The sequence below is a fragment of the Cololabis saira genome, chromosome 20 (genome assembly GCF_033807715.1).
Source record: "Cololabis saira isolate AMF1-May2022 chromosome 20, fColSai1.1, whole genome shotgun sequence".
In the NCBI taxonomy this organism is placed as follows: domain Eukaryota; kingdom Metazoa; phylum Chordata; class Actinopteri; order Beloniformes; family Belonidae; genus Cololabis; species Cololabis saira.
Window position 1 is genome coordinate 7,488,722 of NC_084606.1, and position 17,172 is coordinate 7,505,893.

At 45.8% G+C, this 17,172-nt stretch overlaps 1 protein-coding gene across 6 annotated transcripts in view; it reads right to left on the reverse strand.

The window, feature by feature from the left end:
* LOC133420226 (sodium/hydrogen exchanger 9B2) overlaps positions 1-17,172 on the reverse strand; it is a 39,091-nt gene that overhangs the window by 7,595 nt on the left and 14,324 nt on the right. For 2 of the 6 annotated variants that reach the window (XM_061709842.1, XM_061709840.1), the window contains exons 4-11: positions 5,728-5,805; positions 5,365-5,461; positions 5,062-5,232; positions 4,144-4,286; positions 2,031-2,158; positions 1,882-1,963; positions 581-674; positions 404-510 (exon numbers count right to left, since the gene is read on the reverse strand). In XM_061709842.1, coding sequence (XP_061565826.1) covers positions 404-510; positions 581-674; positions 1,882-1,963; positions 2,031-2,158; positions 4,144-4,286; positions 5,062-5,232; positions 5,365-5,461; positions 5,728-5,805 — 900 coding nt within the window. Of the gene's footprint in view, positions 1-403; positions 511-580; positions 675-1,881; positions 1,964-2,030; positions 2,159-4,143; positions 4,287-5,061; positions 5,233-5,364; positions 5,806-5,989; positions 6,284-10,679; positions 10,699-17,172 lie in introns of those variants that run through there. The other 4 variants (XM_061709846.1, XM_061709845.1, XM_061709843.1 and 1 more) reach the window with 4 other exon arrangements.

The following is a 17,172-nucleotide window of genomic DNA, read 5'->3' on the forward strand; positions in this document are numbered from 1 at the left end:
GTACGAGGAAATCTTGAAACCATTTGATCAATTTATTAAAAAAAGTAGATACAGAGGTGCTTCTACGGGAGGACAATGCAGGGCAGGATAACTAAATTTCAGAGTAGCGGTGAATCTGGGAAGGGGAAGGATTTAGGAGGGCGACAGTAAAAGTGTAATTTTTGGTTATTTGTTTAGTTTATATATATCTTTAATTTGGTAGAGTTACCATCGGACTGTATTTACAATACTATCGTATGTTATTTTGTACTAATTTTGGATCTTATAACAAGAGAGATGTAAAGAGAGAAGGGATGTGGGTTGGGATAGGGGGGTTAAGGCTGTTAAGTCAAAAATAGCTGTGAAATGTCCTTTATTATAATATTCTGTGCGTGAATGAAAAATCAATAAAGCCTGGTCAAACCTGGTCATTGCTCGGAAAAAAGCACAAGAAGAGGCCCAGAACGAGTCCGGCTACGATCCCTCCCACCACTTCCAGCAGACCTTTGAGTACGTTCATCCACGTAGAACCTGGACAAACACAACTCAGCATGTAGAGAAGCTCAACGGGTCCAGGAGAAAAGACAGAGAAACCTCTGACCTGTAGAGAAGGCGATTCCCAGGAAGGTGGAGAAGCCTGTTATAGCCAATACATCATCAAAACTCCCAGCAGCCATCAGCAGGGTGGGGATTCCCTGGAAGCAGAACAACATTCAGACAGCAAATCAAACCTGTAACTGCACCTTGTAGCCCCGGAACAATCAAACTTTACATCATGGTCACTGACGGTGATCTAGAGGATGTTCGGGAGAACATTTATTCAGGTCTGAGGTGTCTCCTATCATGAGGCGGTGCATCCATAACTACTTCCTGACGAGGTCTGAGGTTCCTGCTCTAAAATGGGTTTATCTCAGCGACTGGCAGGTTTATGTGAATGAATCTGGGATCTAAGTGAAGGAAACAGAAAGGACACCGAGAGTAAATTAATTAACCCTAACCCGATGAGGAACTGGAGTTTTTAGACCAAGACTGAGGTTCCCCATGTTGTCATTGTTGTTGTTGCCGTTGCTCCTTTGTTTCGTGTTCCTAGTAGAGGCTGTGATGTTGTCAAACCACCTTTGCGATGTGACCACACAACTTCACACTTGCATAACAACACCAACAACCTCACGGTGGAAACTGAAACCCACATCAGAGTTGAGCTGCTGCTCTGACGTGAATCTGGAGTTGAGCAGCAGTTTTGTTTCAAACTCTGCAGAGATCTAACAATGCAGAGACGACCACGCTGGAGAAGAACAAATACACTCGTCACTCTCTAGCTCAGCTCTGAATTCAGTCTGATCCAATTCATCTCACTTCGGGGATTTATAAAGTATATCCGACTGTTTGGTGTTTCATCATCAGAAAACAGAGGTTTCTGTTACACAACAAGGAAAACAAGTCTCCATCTGGGGAAAGGGAAGTGTCCAAAGTAGCCTGGATTCGTGAACTTTCTGTCTGTCATGAAGACTCCATAGAGGTGCCGATCATCTAAACCAGTCAGGTCCTTTCTGAGATATGGCCGCACGCACGCACACACGCACGCACGCACGCACGCACGCACGCACGCACGCACGCACGCACGCACGCACGCACGCACGCACGCACGCACGCACGCACGCACGCACGCACGCACGCACGCACGCACGCACGCACGCACGCACGCACGCACGCACGCACGCTTTGGATACTAGGTGAATTCAACCACGCCTTGTGGTGGCCGAGACATCCTTAGTTTAATGTAGTGTCACTTTAGAGCAGGAACCTTAGAACCGGGCCTGATGGGCTCGGAGGTCTGGATGGTCCTGCTGCCCCTGGTGGTGGGTTAGGGTTACGGTGGTGGTGGACTGCAGAAAGGTTTACCTTCTCCACTCCGTATCCCTCTCTCTGCAGGAGCAGCATTGAAGGGACGACGACGGCCGGGGACACGGCAGCCAGGACAAATCTGCCCAGAAACAGAGTTAGAGGGCCTTCCTGTCGTCTCACAGATAACCAGCGTTAGCGGCCGTTACCCCAGGATGAAGCCCCAGACCCAGGGCAGCTTCAGCAGGAAGTGAGAAACCACCGCGATGATGCAGGCCTCCACCACACACGGGCCGATGGCCAACCGGACACACACCGCCTTCAGACGGCGCAGAGCCTGCAGAGACACCAACAAGTAGGAAAGTGTGTGTTGCAACAGGAAGTGGCCACGTCTAGAACACACCAAGGTCCCGTTCAATTCAATGTTATTTATATAGCGTCTATTACAACAGTAGTTGTCTCCAAGATGTTTCCAGAGACCAGAACATGACCCCCAAGCAATTATTACATGAACATAACATAAACAGTGGCAGGTAAAAACTCCCCTTTAGGAGGGAAGGAACCTGGACCAGGACCTGGATCTTAAGGGGAGAAGGAACCTGAACACTTACTAGAGGTTTACAAAACACTAACTAGAGGTTTACTAACACTAACTAAAGGTTTACTAAACACTAACTAGATGTTTACTAAACACTAACTAGAGGTTTACTAACACTAACTAGAGGGTTTACTGAACACTAACTAGATGTTTACTAAACACTAACTAGAGACTTTACTAAACACTAACTAGAGGTTTACTAAACACTAACTAGAGGTTTATTAACACTAACTAAAGGTTTACTAACACTAACTAGAGGTTTACTAACACTAACTAAAGGTTTACTAAACACTAACTAGAGGTGTATTAACACTAACTAAAGGTTTACTAAACACTAACTAGAGGTGTATTAACACTAACTAAAGGTTTACTAACACTAGAGGTTTACTAAAAACTAACTAGAGGCTTTACTAAACACTAACTATAGGTTTACTAAACACTAACTAGATGTTTACTAAACACTAACTAGAGGTTTACTAAACACTAACTATAGGTTTACTAAACACTAACTAGATGTTTACTAAACACTAACTAGAGGTTTAATAAACACTAACTAGATGTTTACTAAAACCTAACTAAAGGCTTACTAAACACTAACTAGAGGTTTACTAAACACCAACTAGAGGTTTACTAAACACTAACTAGAGGTTTACTAAACACTAACTAGAGGTTTACTAAAAACTAACTATAGGTTTACTAAACACTAACTAGAAGTTTACTAAAAACTAACTAGAAGTTTACTAAAAACTAACTAGAGGCTTTACTAACACTAACTAGATGTTTACTGAACACTAACTAGATGTTTACTAAACACTAACTAGAGGGTTTACTGAACACTAACAAGAGGTTTACTAAAAACTAACTAGAGGCTTAATAAACACTAACTAGAAGTTTACTAAAAACTAACTAGAGGCTTAATAAACACTAACTAGAAGTTTACTAAAAACTAACTAGAAGTTTACTAAAAACTAACTAGAGGCTTTACTAACACTAACTAGATGTTTACTAAACACTAACAAGAGGTTTACAAAACACTAACTAGATGTTTACTAAACACTAACAAGAGGTTTACAAAACACTAACTAGATGTTTACTAAAAACTAACTAGATGTTTACTAACACTAACTATAGGTTTACTAACACTAACTAGAGATTTACTAACCCTAACTAGAGGGTTTACTGAACACTAACAAGAGGTTTACTAAACACTAACTAGATGTTTACTAAACACTAACTAGATGTTTACTAAACACTAAGTAGATGTTTACTAAACACTAACTAGATGTTTACTAAACACTAACTATAGGTTTACTAAAAACGAACTCAAGGTTTACTAAAAACTAACTATAGGTTTACTAAACACTAACTATAGGTTTACTAACCCTAACTAGAGGTTTACTGAACACTAACTAGAGGTTTACTAAACTATAACTAGAGGTTTACTGAACACTAACTAGAGGTTTACTAAACACTAACTAGATGTTTACTAAACACTAACTAGATGTTTACTAAACACTAACTCAAGGTTTACTAAACACTAACTAGATGTTTACTAACAATAACTAGAGGGTTTACTAAACACTAACTAGAGGGTTTATTGAACACTAACTAGAGGTTTACTAAACACTAACTAGAGGTTTACTGAACACTAACTAGAGGTTTACTAACACTAACTAGAGGTTAAGGTTGGACTCAGACCCGGCGCCCCCCCCCCCCCCCCGTACCGTGGGGTCGAGGCCCAGGCCGGCTCTGGTCAGGATGATTGACAGGGCGATGTTCCTCAGCGCTGCAGACCAGTGGGTGTTGATGACGATGGCGTCGGTGACGTAGGGAACGTTCCGGAGCAGCAGACCAGCTAGCAGCATCCCTGCAGCGGAGACACGAGCAGGTGGTGGCTGCTACACCTGGACTACACCTGGAACCCGGACTACACCCAAACTACAGCCAATCTATACCCAAACTACACCCGGAACCCAGACTACACCCAAACTACACCCGGAACTCAGACTACACCAGCTCTACACCCGGATACACCCAGACTACACCCGGACTACACCCACAATACAGCCAGATTACACCTGGAACCCAGACTACACCACCTCTAATCCCAAACTACACCGGAATCCAGACTACACCCCGACTACACCCAGAACTCAGACTACACCCTGACTACACCCAGATACACCCAGACTACACCTGGACTACACCCGGAATACATCCAGACTACACCTGGACTACACCCAGAACCCAGACTACACCACCTCTAATCCCAAACTACACCAGAACCCAGACTACACCCCAACTACACCCGGAACCCAGACTACACCCGGACCCCAGACTACACCACATCTACACCCAGACTACACCCAAATTACACCCGGACTACACATCGACTACACCCAGAACCCAGACTACACCCGGAACCCAAACTACATCCCCTCTACACCCAGACTACACCTGGGCTACACCCGGAACCCAGACTACACCCCCTCTACACCCAGACTGCACCTGGAACCCAGATACACCCAGACTACACCCAGACTACACCTGAAATCCAGACTACACCCGGAACCCAGACTACACCCTCTACAACCAGGACTAGCGGTACCCAGGCCCTCCGAGGGGTGATAGATGCATCGTACCCAGCAGTGGAGGGAAGGGGGGCAGCCTGGGCAGCTGGATCAGCCCCACCAGCTTCCCCCCCAGGACTGAGCAGGTGAAGACGATCACGATGCCAAACAGGTTCCCTCCAGGTAAACACTCCCTTCCTGTGATGGACCAGACGACTCCGAACAGCAGAGCCAGCAGACACGCTGGAACAACAAACTAGCATTAGCCTTCAGTCAGAACCGCCTGGTCTACCATGGATGGGATGCTCGGGGGCCCCAGGGGCCCCATGAGGCCCCAGGAGGTCCACGTCGAGGCCCTGGAAGGCTGAAGGTTACCTTTGGTGATGAGGAGGCTGAAGAGGCCCTGAGGCCGAGGACATCTGTCCCTCAGACTGAGGAAACGTCCAGCTGGAGACGGTTCTGACGCCTTCATCTGCCAACAAACAAACACGTTACAGGTAAGGTCTCCAGGTTAGTCAGGTCTCCAGGTTAGTCAGGTCTCCAGGTGTGTAAGGTCTCCAAGGTTCCAGGGGCTCTCAGGTTCCAGGGGCTGTCAGGTTCCAGGGGCTTTCAGGTTCCAGGGGCTCCCAGGTGGGATGGTTCCAGGTTCCACCCCCAGGGTGCAGCCGGGGGGTGGGGATGGGGGGTCTGCTGCACCCCGGGGTGCAGCCGGTGTCCTGGGTGTCGGACTGGACTCACCGCAGCGCCGGCGTCTGTCCTCCGAGGAACGACGGTGATCTCTCTGTCCTCCGGGCCATCCTGACCTTTACCCCCTCTCTTTAGAGAGAGAGAGAGAGAGAGAGAGAGAGAGAGAGAGAGAGAGAGAGAGAGAGAGAGAGAGAGAGAGAGAGAGAGAGAGAGAGAGAGAGAGAGGTTTCAAAGTCCCTTTATTGAGACATTGCAGGACGTGTCATACAACCTTCATATCAAAAACTCAAGAATAGAAAGCCAAACAACATACACATACGACAGAAGTCTCCCATATTGTCCATCATACTGTAGTAGGCGTGCTCCACCCTTAACCGAGCCTTCAGCAGCCCCAGCAGAACTCACACCTCCTCCACGCTACCGGCACCTTGGGTTTGGTTTCTGCATGTTAGCCAAATGGCCAACTTAACAGAATCTGACAGGAAGTTGATCAGGGTGTGAACAGACTTCCTCCTGGCACTGTACCTTGGACCGAAAATAAACAAAGGAAAAGAAAACTCCTCCCCAAAACCCTCACACCAAATAACACTTTCAGCCGAGGACATAGATCAAATAAATGTGCCAGAGTCTCCGTCTGAGAGCAGAAGACACAGCCCTCCCCCAGCCCTGGATCAAGGTTCGCTCTGTATCTGTTCGTGGCTATCGCACCATGCACAATCCTCCACTGGAGGTCTGCTGTCCGCTTCTCAACGGGCAGCTTGTACAGGCACCGCCAGCTGCCCGTCGGGGAAACGCCTGGACCAAAAAACTCAGTCCACCTCGACTCTTTCAGGCCTGCCAAGCAGCGCAGGTTCAAAACTTTGACACAGACTGTGTAAAGGTCTTTCTTCTCTGCAGCCTTGAAGGTGTCCAGTCGAGTGGGTATGAGAGACAGCAGCTGCCCCCCTCCCTCCTGCCACTCCCCCACAGCTGGGCAGACAAACAGCGAGGGGAAACTGTACTCACGGTCCTCACCCCAGTGCTCACACAGAGAACCATCTCTCACAAACGCTCTCAGGGGTTGTGGCAAGGCAAGGCAAGTTTATTTATATAGCACAATTCAACATAAGGTAATTGAAAGTGCTTTACATTGACATTAAAAGCGGCAAGACATAATTAGACAGTAAATAACAAATAAGATGAAATAAAATTATGAATAAAATGATTAGAAAAGAAGTAAAATAATAAAAAGCACAAGCTGTTAAAAATAAGGGCAGTAGAGTACAGCTGGTAAGTATTTCATTTAGGAGTACGCTTGAGTAAACAGTAATGTTTTTAACCCTGATTTAAAGGATCTACAGTTGGAGCAGACCTCAGGTCTACAGGAAGTTTGTTCCACCGGTGAGGAGCAGAATAACTGAACGCTGCCTCACCTTGCTTGGTTCTGGTTCTGGAACCACAACAAACCAGATCCAGATGAAGCTCAGGGGTCTGGGAGCTTCATAGGAACTAACAGGTGTAGCATGTATTTTGGTCCAAGACCATTCAGTGCTTTGTAGACCAGCAATAGGATTTTAAACTCTATCCTTTGACTGTGTGTAGCGATTTCATGACCGGTGTAATATGGTCCAGTTTCCTGGTGTTTGTAAGGACTCTGGCGGCAGCGTTCTGGATCAGCTGCAGCTGCCTGATTGATTTCTTGTTAAGGCCTGTAAAGATGCCATTGCAATAATCCAACCTACTGAAAATGAATGCATGAATAAGTTTTTCCATGTCTTGTTTAGACAGAATCCCCTTAATTCTAGCAATGTTTTTTAGGTGGTAGTAGGCAGATTTAGTGATAAAGATGGCTGTTGAAGTTCAGGTCTGAGTCAATAATTACACTGTGGTGGATATATACACACACAGGACAATTGTTAATTCTCAGAGTTATAATTTACGGCGACCTCGCACATGTTACAATGCCTTGTTGTTCCTTTTACAAGGAATATTCTTTCCTTTAATTATACGTGCTACTTTAAGAAGTACAGACACACCTCAGAGGTGCTGACGTTTTATCCTGCGCAACAGTTTTCGGATTGGGGTTTTTTGGTTACTCACTGTGTTAATTGAATTAAATGGCGTGCTCTCCAAAGAGGAATTAATCTCCGTTGTTTCTCTGCCTACATCAACCGCACTCCTACAACACCAAGATTTCTGGCTTGATTTGTAGCTGTCAATGAGGAGACACTGGCGAGTTTCGAGGATGACATGCTATACTCAACAGATTGGCAGATTTAATTGAACTTTTTTAATTTCTCACCAGTTTGATACGTTTTCTGTTACCTATCATCACAGGGATAGAGAAAGCTGATTGAACTCCATGGGGCCTAGACTTTTCCTGGAACAGAACAATGTTAATATTGACATCACAGCCTGGACCTGGCACATATCAGACATCACTGATACGGTAGTTCAGAGGAGGGGAGGGGGGGCGGTGACTTTTGGTTAGCTGCTGTGTCCGAGGTGGTGGTGTGTGAGGGGTTGGGTGATGTGGGGGGTTAAATAAATGATTTTGGCATGGTTTTAGCTGTAATACAATATTCACAAGGTTTTTCATTCTGTCAGTAAATTCCAGAAGTGGGGACTCCTGACTGCCTGGAGAGAGAAAGCTGGGTGGGCTCTGGGGGGGGGTGAGGGTTGGTTGTCTCCTGTTGGGGCTGGGGGAGACTCCCCCTGTTGGAGTGAGGATGATGCAGTTTCTCCATGGTCAGTCCTTATCAGTGTTCTCACCACAGTGTCGTCTTATCGGTTGTTTTGGAACTTCCTGCCTCTTGTTCTTGATGGGGGCTCCTTGTTTGTGACGTAGATGATAAAAAATGTTGCTGCTAAGCAACTGTCCTCCAGCCTTGTTCAGACGAGAGCCACCTGCCTTAAAGAGATGTCTACGACCCCAGAAGATGTTGAAATTGTCAATGAAATTACTTGATTGAGCAGCACATGCATCTTTGAGCCATCTGTTTAGCATCATCAGCCTGCTGAATCTCTCATCTCCTTGCCGAACCATTGATACAGGTCCACTGAAAAACACCTCAGTATTTAAGCATGCAACTGTGGTCATCAGATCAGTGAAGTATTGCTTTAATATCTCCAATTGTTGCTTCACAACATCAAGGGCTCCTGTGTGTATGAAGAGAGCTTTAGCTGTCTGATGCTCTGCAGCAATGCTCCGTATCTTCTTTGTGATATCAGACACCATGTCGTTGGTAAAACAGAGTACTTTTGAGTTTTTGCTGCAAAAGGATTTTATCTCATTCACAGCTCCGTCACCCACTATCAGCGTACGAGGCCCAGTCGTTAGCTCTGCCTGTAGCCCTTTAGCAAGGGATTTAGCCTCATACCTACCTCTGGAGCTGGAAGATGAGCCTTCTCTCAGGGAGTCAGAAGTTTGATAGAGTGGAGTAAATCTGTTCTCCAGTAGAATCGCTGTGTCTTGGGGCGATTTGCTCTTAGCTTTTGTTGTAGCCTTCCTCCTCTTGCCGGGTACTGGGGTTGAAGAGTCATTCCTGTGCGATGGTAGTGCAGGCCACTCAATGTCGTCCTAAGTCAGCAGGTGCCGGGTTCTGCCTGATAACTCAGATCTGAGAGAAGCGATTTGTAATGCTTTGTCTGGTCTGTATGTACGATCATGTCAAGGACACCCTTCAGTCTGTTCGACAAGGCTCTGGAAAGCAGCTTATAGTCAGCACAAAGGAGGGCAACTGGCCTCCAGTTTTTAAGTGAGGCCAAGTCTCCTTTTTTGGGCAGCAGGGAAAGCACTGCCCTCTGACAGGAAACAGGAAGAGATCCGTATCCTAAAACACTCCAACAGAACAGCATGGAATTCAGGTCCAAGAGTTGCCCAGAAGCGCTTGTAAAAGTCAGCGGAGAGACCATCAATCCCTGGTGCTCGTCTTGGCGCCATCTGATGAACTGCCACCGTCAGCTCTTCCAGCGTCAGCTCACAGTCCAGGGCAGCTTTCTCCTCCGGGCTGAGCTGAGGAAGCCCCTCCAGGAGCTCCTCATGGCTCTCCAAGCTGCACTGCTCTGCTGCAAAGAGGTCCGCGTAGAAGTCCATTGCAAGGCTCCTCATCTCGCCCGGACTGGTGGTCACTCCGCCTCCCGGCAGCTTCAGGCAGGTCATCTGCTTTCTCTGGGCCATAGACCTCTCCAGGTTGAAAAAGAAGGAGCTTGGAGCATCTATGTCCTTCAGCCGGAGGAAGCGGCACCGGACAAGAGTTCCCTTCACCCTCTCCTGCATGAAGGAGCTCAGCTCCAACCTCTTCTCCCTCAGCAGCTGACCTGTAGTGGGATCCGAGTTCCTGTGTAACCCTTCTTCAATGCTCCTAATGTCAGCCTCAAGTTCCTGAACTGCTGCCCTGATCTTAGCAGTGAACTGAGAGGTGTACTGCTGGCAAAAAACACAGATCTGTGCCTTACCCACCTCCCACCACAACTTCAAAGAACTAAAGCAAGCTTTTTTTTACTTTCCACTGCTTCCAAAAGTGTTCAAGGCTCTGACAAATCATCTTATCCTGTAGGGGATTATTGTTGAAATGCCAGCAGGATTTAACCCTTTCACCAGTCGAAATGATCAAATCTATGCTGAGAAAATGGTGGTCAGTGAAGCCGACTGGGATGATGTCACTGTGGGTTAATCTGGAGCTGAGACTGTGGGAGATGTAGATCCGGTCTAACATGGCTGCACTCACGCTGTTGTTATTGACCTTCACCCATGTATATTGCCTGGATTGTGAATGTTTAACCCCCCATGTGTCCAGCAGATCTAGTTGTGTGATGACACTGTTCAGGCTCTGAGCAGACTGTGGGTGAGGCTGCTCACTCGTCCGATCAACTGTAAAATCCAGCATGCAGTTATAATCCCCAGCGATGATCAGCTGATGGTGGTTCTGCAGCTCTGTCTTCAACAGTGTGAACAGACCTGCTCTCTCTGCTCCCTGGTTTGGGGCGTAGATGTTAACGTAGCAGAACAAAGAGCTCTCTACCTCTGCCCTGACGATCAGCAGTCGACCCGGTACCACTTCAGCAGACGAGAGGACTGTTGCATTAGCAGCTGCTCTAAATAGAACAGCTACTCCTGCACTTGAGCCTGTGCCATGACTCCTCCCACCATAAGCACCAGTCTGTCTCGTCTGCCGGAGTCGTATGTGTCTCCTGTAAAAACAACACATTCACCCTCCTCTGTGCAATGACCTCAGATATTAATGCCCTCTTGTGCTGGTCCCTCCCACCATTGATGTTGAAAGACCCTATTTTGAGACTCCTCATGAGAAGGTTAGAGTAAAAAAGCAGGTGAAAAGAAACAAGCAGAGGACAGTAAAAAGAAGAAGACGCCTTGTTGAACATGATCACGTCATTTCCTGCCCCTTCCGCTCTCTATCAGCTGATGTACATACAGCTCCTCTACCACAAACATCCACCGCTTTGCTCATCCTAGAGGCGTAAGACAGCTTGTCATGTCCTACCTGCTCAGCCACAGCCAAACCTCCTCCACACTGAGGGTGTTATCCGGCGGGACTATCCTTACTCCCTGCCAGATAGAAGGAGGTGGCGTCACGGAGGACGCAGTCAGACACAACTGCTAACAGTATCAAGAAACACTTACCTGATCATGCACAAGACAGCTGGAAACACCCGGAAAACAGAGACAGCAAACAATTCAAACCTCCGCGTAACTCGCACTCACATCTGTCACCACTCACACCGGAAATGGAGAGAGAAAGAGGGGGGAGAGAATTTGACATGCTGAGTAACATAAATTCCCTTGTACGGTTTGCGATGGTCTGGATACAGACTAGTGGCCTGCATCTGGACCCTAGTGGTCTGGATCTGAACCACTAGTGGTCTGGATCCAACACTGGTTTTCACCTCAGATTTGTGCTGGTCTCACGGATGCGGGTCTCTTGCGCCTTTACAGGGTTTCGTTTTTTTAGGAAGGGGGTCTTCAGGTCAGGGACTCAGACTAGTCAGACTAGCAAAGCTAAGCCAGGAGGTTATCTGAGTTACCAGAGTTTCCTTTTTTTTTTTTTTACCTTGTCTGCACACATATTAATGATTGACACCAGAGTTTCTTATCTCTGCCGTTCAGGCGTTAAGTTGTGTTTCTTAATTTAGAGCCTGTAGACTGCTTTAATTATTTTATGGCACAGTTGCTCCTACTGGGATCAGCTGTGACTGATGTGCAAAGGTGCAGACGCTTAATCAGCAGCTTCCCTCCAGACAGGAAGTTTCAGGAAGGCCCTGCTCCACATCCAGCTGACCCAGACTCAACTGTTCACTAGTAAAACAAGTCACAGTTGTAGTCGATCAACTCTCAACTGTATTTGTGTAGCACGTTTTAAAAACCACAGTTAAAAAGAGAAATTAAAGCTGCAAGCAGCGATGAACGGGCCCTCGCACTCACAGCCACCGCCCCCCATAAGCATATCAGACATGACACCACCCACGACTTCCTATGTCAAACCATTCAAAAGTTATAGCAGAAAAAAGGGACAACCAATCAGAAGAAGGGGCGGGGCTAATTCAAGCCAATGAAGGTCAAGGACTCCATACAGAGTCTGATGACACCACCCACGACTCTCTATGTCAAACCATTCAAAAGTTATAGCAGGAAATAGGGACAACCAATCAAAAGAAGGGGTGGAGCTAATTTTCACTAATTATGGTCAAGGACTCAATACCGAGTCCCATGACACCACCCACGACTCTTTATGTCATACCATTCAAAAGTTATGGCAGAGAAAAGTTTTCCAGGTGGCGCTGTTGAGCCGTTAGGCCACGCCCATTAATGCAAACCATGAAATATCAAATTTATCGCCAGGCCTGGCTTGCATGCCAAATTTGGTGCCTTTTGGGGAACTATCAAATATGGACCAATCAGATGAAAGGGGGGCGCGCTTTTTGGCATCTAGCGTCGCCACGGTAACACTTTTGAAAGAGAAAAGTAATGCGCGTAGTCGCAGGATGGAGACGCATATTTTGATGTATAACACACCTCGGTGCACGTTACGGTTCGGGCCGTATTAAGTCTCGAAGGAATGGCATATATTGCTCCAAAATTACGCGATTAATGCAGAATGTTCAAAATGGCCGACTTCCTGTTCAGTTTCGGCCATAACGCCAAGAGACTTTTCTTTAAGTTGCGACATGATACAGGTGTGTACCGATTTTCGTTCATGTACGTCAAACCGTATTATGGGGCTTGAGGCGCAAAGTTTTTTCTGTCTGAACGAATCAGATGAAGGGTGGGCGCGCTTTTTGGCGTCTAGCGTCGCCACGGTAACGCTTTTGAAAGAGAAAAGTAATGCGTGTTGTCGCAGGATGGAGACGCACATTTTGATGTATAACACACTTGGGGGCACGTTACGGTTCGGGCCGTATTAACTGCCCAAGGAATGGCATAAATTGCGCCAAAGTGACACGATTAATTCAAAATGGCCGACTTCCTGTTCGGTTTCGGCCATGTCGCCAAGAGACTTTTCTTTAAGTTGTGTACTGATACAGGTGTGTAGCGATTTTCGTGCATGTACGTCAAACCGTATTGTGGGGCTTGAGGCACAAAGTTTTCAAGGGGGCGCTGTTGAGCCATTTTGGCACGCCCATTAATGTAAACCATTAAATATCAAATTTTTCGCCAGGCCTGACTTGCATGCAAAATTTGGTGACTTTTTGGGCACGTTTAGGGGGGCAAAAAGGCCCTCCTTTCGTCAGAAGAAAGAAAGAAAGAAAGAAAGAAAGAAAGAAAGAAAAATTCCTACAGATACAATAGGGCCTTCGCACTGAAGGTGCTCGGGCCCTAATAAAAACATAAACATACAAAAATAAAATAGCTTGACAGCATGAGCATGTTAAGGTGCCTTAGAGCTGTGTTTCCAACTCCGGTCCTCGGGACTCTGTCCTGCATGTTTTAGATGCTGCCTTGCTTCAGCACCTGATTCTAATTAATGGTTTTCATGAGCTTATTATCCAGTACACAACTCTGTTGATGACACAGCTCCTTGTATCCTGGTGAAGCAGGGAAGCATCTTCAACATGCAGGACAGTAGATCTCCAGGACCAGGGTGGGAAACACTGCCATAGAAGATAAGATCACAGTGTTAAAAGCTCAGGAATAGAAGCGTCTTTTTAGATTTAAAAACAGTAATAGTTGTACGCAGTCAGCCAGAGTCAGGTTCAGACATTAAAGTCAAATCCCTGCAAAGGAACTGGTCATATCCTCCCACAAAGCCAATAGCAGCAACCAAACCTTTCAGACCAAGTCCTGGTTCAGTTCTGACCCGTTTTACAAAAAACACAAATTCAAAATGACAGTAAATGCAAAAAGTCCAAGTTCAGACCTGAACCAAGCTTAGACATGGATATTCATTCATGACCTCCTGCTTTAACACCTCGGTTGGTCTAGACCAGGGGTCGGCAACCCGCGGCTCTAGAGCCGCATGCGGCTCTTTAGCGCCGCCCTAGTGGCTCCTGGAGCTTTTTCAAAAATGTTTGACCTTTTTTTTCCTTGTTTTTCTTTTTTTCATCTTTTTTTCTTTTTTTTCTCCTTTTTTTTCTTTTTTGCTCTATTTCTTTTGTCTTCTTTTTTCTTATTTTCCTTTTTTCTTCTCTTTCCTTTTTTTCTCTTTTTTTTTTTCCTTTTTTTCTTTTTTCCTTTTTTTCCACTCTTTTTCCTTTTTAGGGCCCGAGCACCTTCAGTGCGAAGGCCCTATTGTATCTGTAGGAATTTTTTTTTTTCTTTTTCTTTTTCTTTTTCTTTTTCTTCTGACGAAAGGAGGGCCTTTTTGTCCCCCTAAACGTGCCCAAAAAGTCACCAAATTTTGCATGCAAGTCAGGCCTGGCGAAAAATTTGATATTTAATGGTTTACATTAATGGGCGTGGCAAAATGGCTCAACAGCGCCCCCCGGAAAACTTTGTGACTCAAGCCCCACAATACGGTTTGATGTACATGCACGAAAATCGATACACACCTGTATCAGTACACAACTTAAAGAAAAGTCTCTTGGCGGCATGGCCGAAACCGAACAGGAAGTCAGCCATTTTGAATTAATCGTGTCACTTTGGCGCAATTTATGCCATTCCTTCGGCAGTTAATACGGCCCGAACCGTAACGTGCCCCCAAGTGTGTTATACATCAAAATGTGCGTCTCCATCCTGCGACAACACGCATTACTTTTCTCTTTCAAAAGCGTTACCGTGGTGACGCTAGACGCCAAAAAGCGCGCCCACCCTTCATCTAGTTGGTTCAGACAGAAAAAACTTTGCGCCTCAAGCCCCACAATACGGTTTGATGTACATGAACGAAAATCGGTACACACCTGTATCATGTCGCGACTTAAAGAAAAGTCTCTTGGCGCCATGGCCGAAACCGAACAGGAAGTTGGCCATTTTAAACATTCTGAATTAATCGCGTAATTTTGGAGAAATATGAGCCATTTCTTTGAGAATTAATACGGCCCGAACCGTAACGTGCACCCAGGTGTGTTATACATCAAAATGTGCGTCTCCATCCTGCGACTACGCGCATTACTTTTCTCTTTCAAAAGTGTTACCGTGGCGACGCTAGGCGCCAAAAAGCGCGCCACCCTTCATCTGATTGGTCCATATTTGATAGTTCCCCAAAAGTCACCAAATTTTGCATGCAAGGCAGGCCTGGCGATAAATTTTATATTTCATCGTTTGTATTAATGGTCGTGGCAAAATGGCTCAACAGCGCCCCCCGGAAAACTTTGTGCCTCAAGCCCCATACTACGGTTTGACGTACATGCACAAAAATCGGTACACACCTGTATCATGTCGCAACTTGAAGAAAAGTCTCTTGGCGCCATGGCCGAAACCGAACAGGAAGTCAGCCATTTTGAATTAATTGTGTAATTTTGGCGCAATTTATGCCATTCCTTCGGCAATTAATACGGCCCGAACCGTAACGTGCACCCAGGTGTGTTATACATCAAAATGTGCGTCTCCATCTTGCGACTATGCGCATTACTTTTCTCTTTCAAAAGTGTTACCGTGGCGACGCTAGACACCAAAAAGCACACACCCCTTCATCTGATTGGTCCATATTTGATAGTTCTCCAAAAGTCACCAAATTTTGCATGCAAGCCAGGCCTGGCGATAAATGTGATATTTCATGGTTTGCATTAATGGGCGTGGCCTAACGGCTCAACAGCGCCCCCTAGAATACTTTTCTCTGCCATAACTTTTGAATGGTTTGACATAAAGCGTCGTGAGTGGTGTCATGAGACTTGGTATGGAGTCCTTGACCATAATTGGTGAAAATTAGCTCCGCCCCTTCTTCTGATTGGTTGTCCCGATTTTCTGCTATAACTTTTGAATGGTTTGACATAGAGAGTCGTGGGTGGTGTCATGGGACTCTTTATGAAGTCCTCGACCTTCATTGTCCTGAATTAGCCCCGCCCCTTCTTCTGATTGGTTGTCCCTTTTTTCTGCTATAACTTTTGAATGGTTTGACATAGGAAGTCGTGGGTTGTGTCATAGGACTCGGTATTAAGCTATTAAGCTTCGTTGGCCTTAATTAGCCCCGCCCCTTCTTCTGATTGGTTGTCCCGATTTTCTGCTATAACTTTTGAATGGTTTGACATAGGAAGTCGTGGGTGGTGTCGTTTCTGATATGCTTATGGGGGGCGGTGGCCGTGAGTGCGAGGGCCCGTTCATCGCTGCTTGCAGCTTTAATTTTCTCTTTTTTCTTCCTTTTTCCTCTCAACATTTTGACTTTTTTCTCTCAAAGTTTTGACTTTTTTCTCAACATTTCAACTTTTTGCTCGACATTTCGACTTTTTTCTCGACATTTCGACTTTTCTCTCAACATTTCGACTTTTTTCTTGCAATTGTACTTCAACATTAATATCGACATTTTGACTTTTTTCTCAACATTTTGACTTTTTTCTCGACATTTCCACTTTTTTCTCGAAGTGCATAATGAAAAAAAAATCTTCCCCCAGTTCTAACTAATATAGAAACTTGCAGCATGTGTTGCCTTCATTCTAAGGCTGATACAAGTCTTTTCATTTTTTGCGGCTCCAGACATATTTGTTTTTTGTGTTTTTGGTCCAATATGGCTCTTTCAACATTTTGGGTTGCCGACCCCTGGTCTAGACTCTAAACGGACCTCCTTATAACGTGTTTGTTCCAGTCCCACTGAACCCCAACCAGCTACAACAAAGACCGGAGTAAAACACAGATATTCAGAGGAGGAGAGCTGTTGAGCAGAGAGTGCTCTCAATTATTTGTCTTTGTTTGATGGACTCAAGTTGTGAGGTGTCACTTGTTAATTGATTGAGCTGATTGACAAGACAGGTGCTGTGATTGTGGGTGTGTTCAATAAATGGCTGCGCATCCACAGCTGACTTCAGTTGTGAATCGAGTGAAACAAAAGACTGTCTGTATAAAGTTCTTTTATCTCCGTTTTTGCGGTGTCTACTTATTTTATTCTGGTTTACCACGCCAAGCCGCCTGCT